This window comes from Micromesistius poutassou (genome assembly GCF_964030765.1).
Source record: "Micromesistius poutassou genome assembly, chromosome: 15".
Classification (NCBI taxonomy): Eukaryota; Metazoa; Chordata; class Actinopteri; order Gadiformes; family Gadidae; genus Micromesistius; species Micromesistius poutassou.
This window is the reverse complement of record NC_140285.1, coordinates 10,942,384-10,947,668: the sequence shown is the minus strand read 5'-3', so window position 1 is coordinate 10,947,668 and position 5,285 is coordinate 10,942,384. Positions and strand designations below refer to the sequence as shown.

The window sequence follows — 5,285 nt, the reverse complement described above, 5'->3', positions numbered from 1 at the left end:
CATACACAAACATGCTTTAACACACGCAACCGTCTACAGTTTACTGTTGAGTTTAGAAAAGCTTTGTACAAAAATGAACAATGATAGATGATGGATGATCCGTAGCAGAATCTGAGTCGCCTTTCAGCTTGTACATGAACACATTTACCAACAGAGGGCAGAAGTGATTCAAACAAATGATAAGGCATCAGGAGTTTTGCCTTTAGTTCAGGTGGTTGGAAGAGCTCCAGGATAAGAAAGTGCTAATAACTGGTTAATATTACTTTAACCATAATATTACAAGTATTAACAATCAATTGAATGACTTTAAAACGTACTGTTGTAAAGTCATTGAATTAAGGTTCAGATGGCACACAACATGTTAGGTTAAGTAGGCTATCTGTATCAGAATTAATCAATTAGAATGATTGGAGACCATGGTTATGTATTTGTCATTCTTTTCATATACATAGAAATACAAAACCCATATAAAAACATGCTAGTACATCTTTACAGTTCAGACCATAGCACAGGAGAGGGAAAAGTGTACATGGTTCATTCCTTTGTGTTTCTCTGTAGCCAGAAACCCTTTCCCCTTCCATTTATCGGTCATATTGTTTTATAGCACACAGACAAATACGGTGGTGTGTAATCTTTTCTTTAGTGTGAGTTAAAATCATCGCCGTCAGCGTTGGAGTCTGTCAGCAGTTTGAAGCAACCAAAGCAGATCCTCCCTCAGACCCAATCAACTGAGTGTGGCTTCCAATCTAACACAACCAAAGTGTGAAACAGCAGAGAGCGCAATACTGAACTGGCTCTTGGTGGTAATAATGGAAATTGACAGTGATAGTAATACGTTTCTTTTGACTAAAGAATCCCATGCTCTTTGAAACTGCACCCTTTTCTCTATTCCAAGCTCTTTTTTTGATTCCAGCCTGATTCATTATTACACTATTCTATTTTTGACAGGAGCCCCGCCCCTTCTGTCTCTCTTTATAGCGCTCTTCTCCCCCTTGTGTGTGTGTCTCTCTCTCTCTTCCTGGACGGGCCTGCGTGATTCTGCATACAGTCCCTGGGCCTAAAGTCTAAAGTAAACAGGCGGCCATGCAATACAATGGCTCCCCCCAACAGACGCCACTGTAATTCGGCTGTCCGACCACCATGAGAAGCCCGAACCAGCAATCACACTTTTCAAATCCCACCACAGTCCTCTAGGAACAGGAGCGCCGCAGACTGGGGAAGGTCGCCCGCAGTCTGATCACATATGCACGCTGCATTTTACCCATAGATCGAGATGCTGCCCACGTTCCCGGTACAGAGTTGCGTTCATCAAAGTAATGAACCATAATGGCGGTTCACAGCAATTTGACATCGGCATTCAAAATCAAAGGACAAAAAATATATTTAAAAAGATTGATACTTCCCTAAGTGCACAGTATGAGACTCTTATACAGTCATTCCCCTCCATCAGCACACCCAGCAACACCATCATCACCACCATCAACACCCCCCCCCCACCCCGCCCCCCCCCCCCCCCCCCCCCCCGACCCTGCTGAACAAAATGGAGTCGATGCCGGGAAGCATGTGCGTTTGGTACGCCAGTGGAACAACATGTCTGAAGTAGGACAGTGAGAGGGTAGATGAAGTGATGAAGAGATAGAGGAGAAATATATGCCCAGGTCTCAGGCGTCCGGAGAGTTCTGGGGTCACGGCGAGCCACTCAGGGTGGGGCACTGTCTGGTCACCTCCCCTCCTATTTACGTAGACCTGGAGAGAAGAGACAACAGTACAGCCTGGGTTAATGTGGGACTGGTAATTCACACGTGCATTTAGATACACACACACACACACACACACACACACACACAAAGATACACACGCACACATAAATACACACGCACAGACACACACACACACAGACATGCAAAAAGACATACACACACACACAAACACATACACACACACACTAAATACACATACGCATAAAGACATACACACACGCCCATTCCTCTCTCGCTCACTAAAGACAATGCTGATTAATCTGTCAAGAGGCTAATTATACACTCATTTCCATGTTGGAACAGAATTAATATATTACATCCCGGGCATAATAAATTCCCCATGGTACCTAATTGATGGATCCAATTTTGAACAGAGTTGTGTATTTGCTATTAATGCTGAGAATGTGCTGGAGCTGTGTGAGGGATAGGCAAATGGATCACTGTAGTATCATCAGAGCAGAGCCATACATATAAGCCTAAGGGCCCATTGGGACAGAGACCCACACATTTATACTCCCCCAACAATGATTAAGCTCCTGCTCTGCCAAATTTGGACAGTTACACAGTTTAATTGTACCGTCAGCAATTTGCAAGTGTTAGCTTAAAGTGCAATTGTGTCCACATTAAAAAGAAAGGAAACGTGCATGTAAAACATTGGACAGGGGGACACTAGAACTGCTCAGAGCATGGCGGACTACACTATTCCCATGTTGAAACACCCAGCGCTGTATGCAGCGCACTCTGCAGTGCACAGCCATACTTACGGATACATGGGCTTTAACAGGAGATGGGAGGGTTTCTCATTGACATGGTAGAGTGGGAATGGATCAAATCCACCAATAAAATCAACTGAAAACAAAGGATGAAACAACACAAAAAATGACGACGTAAATAATCATGACAATGGCAGAACAGACGACAAAAACACAGAAAGGATCACTGGGGAACACAGTGTACAAATCAACTGAGTGGGGGGGGGGTGATATGTAGGAGGGGGGAGGGTGGGATGCAATGGCTCATGACATCGTGCAAACACCTGAACACACACACACCCTCTATTAAATATCTTTGTCATCTCATCATCGTGCGTGTGTGTGTGTGTGTGTGTGTGTGTGTGTGTGTGTGTGGAGGGTGGGGGGGGGGGGAGGAGGCATGGAACGTGGAAAGTTGGCCAGCTGTCAAAATAACCTAAGCCTTTTTTTTATCACTCAGCCACAGAGGTGACCTTCACTGCACGTGCTCCATCGACCGGACCGCTCAAACCCTTCTGTTTATTCTCCCACCCAAAGAATATAGAGCCGCTCAGGGCCGTCAGGTAGAGAGGCACAGCAAACACTGCCCTACAGTATGGAGGATAACAGTGTGGGAGAGAATGAGAGAGAGAGAGAGAGAGAGAGAGAGAGAGAGAGAGAGAGAGAGAGAGAGAGAGAGAGACAGAGAGAGATACAGAGTGACAGAGACAGAGAGACAGCGAGACAGAGGAACAGAGGGACAGAGGGACAGAGGGACAGAGAGAGAGAGAGAAACAGAGCCAGAGACAGAGACAGGAGGGGTCGATGGGAGGGTCGGGGCCCCGAGAGAGAGCGAGTGAGCGTGTGTGTGAACGAACCGTGTCACATCTCTAAGTGTCAGGCCCAGGTTCACTGAGCCTTAAAAACTGTCAATATCTGCACAAGCCGTAGAGCCCGGGCCCCCTAATACACAGCAGCACCATAGAGGAGAAAACAGGAGTGATACAAGGGTGGGAGGAACCCCCAAAATAGCAGACGATTGCTACAGTGGTGTAGGGCCGGGGGGCCGAGTGATCCCAGCAAAACGTTGGCGTATCAGTGGAAATAAGCGAGGCATCTGTGGAAAAATGTTGCGAGAACAAAAACAATCCCATTGTGCTATCAGGAAGCAGTGGGGATCTGGCGGGAGCTGATAGGCCAGCAGGATGACTGCAGTCGACAGCACGACTCGGTGGGTGGGCTGCCCTTTTCTCCTCTGGAGCTGCTCCGGCTTACAGGGCTTGTCAAATGTATCTGCATGTCACACACACACGGGCACGCGCGCACGCACGCATGTACACGCACACACACGCATGTACACGCACACGCATGCATACACATGCACATGTACACGCACACACACACACACACACACACACACACACAGGCACACGCATACACACACTCATATGCATGAACACGCACACACACACACACACACACACACACAGGCACACGCATACACACACACTCATATGCATGAACACGCACACACACACACACACACACACACACACACACAGGCACTCACACACAGACTCACACATCCATATGTCCTTGCACGAACAAACACACACGCGTGCCAACGCCCACGCACACTCTTTGATCGTTCCCCGCATTCGTCTCCCAATTTGGTTTCCATCGGTTATCAATGGGTTGGCCCGAGTGGAGACAGAGAGAGAAACGGAGAGGAGGAGAGACGTGAAGACGACTGAAAGAAAAGCAACAAAATAAAGGGACAGAAAGAGGGACAGAACCCACGGCCCCCAAACACACAACACCCCTGTCCTGCCCTTTTCTGTATCAGTGGTTTTCTCATCATAAGCGGGCAGGGATCCATCCCCTACCGGGGCTAAAGTGTGTATGCAACAACGCGTCTGGAAGACAATGATGGATACCGGCCCCCCTCTCAGGAGCGCTGGCCGGCAGAAGGAGAGCGACGGACACACAGGCGCGCGGGACGTGAAAAGGAGCGACGGAAGGGATGTGAGAGTAAAGACGGACCCCAAGGAAAGGGGATCCGCGTATTCAGATCCCCATTAGCGCCCGAGGGAGCACCCTCCTCGGGTCTCCTCTGGGTCAGCAGCAGACCAACACGTCTGACCGGGCGCGGATGAGAGGACGGGGGGATGATGGTGTGCGGGCCAGTGGTCGTGACATCCATAAACAAGCAGCGGCTAATGTAAGACGATTAGAGTAGAGCCAGCGGCGGGAAGTGGTTAGCATCCGAGGGCCCACACTTAACCCAGAGAGACAACGGCAATCAATCTGCATGGCCCTGCTGGATCTCTAACTCCCTCTTTCTCTCCTTCTTTTTCTCACAGTATTTCCTCTCTGTTCGTGTGTGCCTGGCTGTGTTTGTACATGATTACGCGTGTGTGCGAGTGCATGTGCGTGTGTGTCTGTGTGTGTGTACATGTGTGTGTGTGTGTGTGTGTGTGTGTGTGTGTGGTGTGTTAGACACTAAGGGTGGTGGGTTGGCAGGCTAACAATGAGATAAGGAACAGGCAGGGAAGATAATGGCGGGAGAAAAAAGGAAACTAGCCCAAATGAAGCGTGGGGGTGGTGGGAAATAGGAGAGGGTAACGATGGAGGAGGAGGAGGAGGAGGAGGAGGAGGAGGCGGAACAAGGAGAGACGGGGAGAGATGGAAAGAATGAGGGAGTGAGAAAAGGGCCTACAGAGGCTGTCTGTGATAAGATAAGACAGCAAAGCAGCAAAGCTCACACACACACATGTGAGTAAGGAGGATGTAC

The 5,285-nt window shown here is 48.6% G+C and overlaps 1 protein-coding gene across 1 annotated transcript in view; it reads right to left on the bottom strand.

Moving 5' to 3' along the window:
• Positions 1 to 1,643: 1,643 nt before the first annotated feature.
• nkain4 (sodium/potassium transporting ATPase interacting 4) overlaps positions 1,644 to 5,285 on the bottom strand; it is a 37,480-nt gene continuing 33,838 nt past the window's right edge. The window contains exons 6-7 of the mRNA XM_084480023.1: positions 2,525 to 2,609; positions 1,644 to 1,746 (exon numbers count right to left, since the gene is read on the bottom strand). Of these exons, the coding sequence (XP_084336149.1) occupies positions 1,737 to 1,746; positions 2,525 to 2,609 (95 nt within the window). The 3' untranslated portion in view covers positions 1,644 to 1,736. The remainder of the gene's footprint in view (positions 1,747 to 2,524; positions 2,610 to 5,285) is intronic.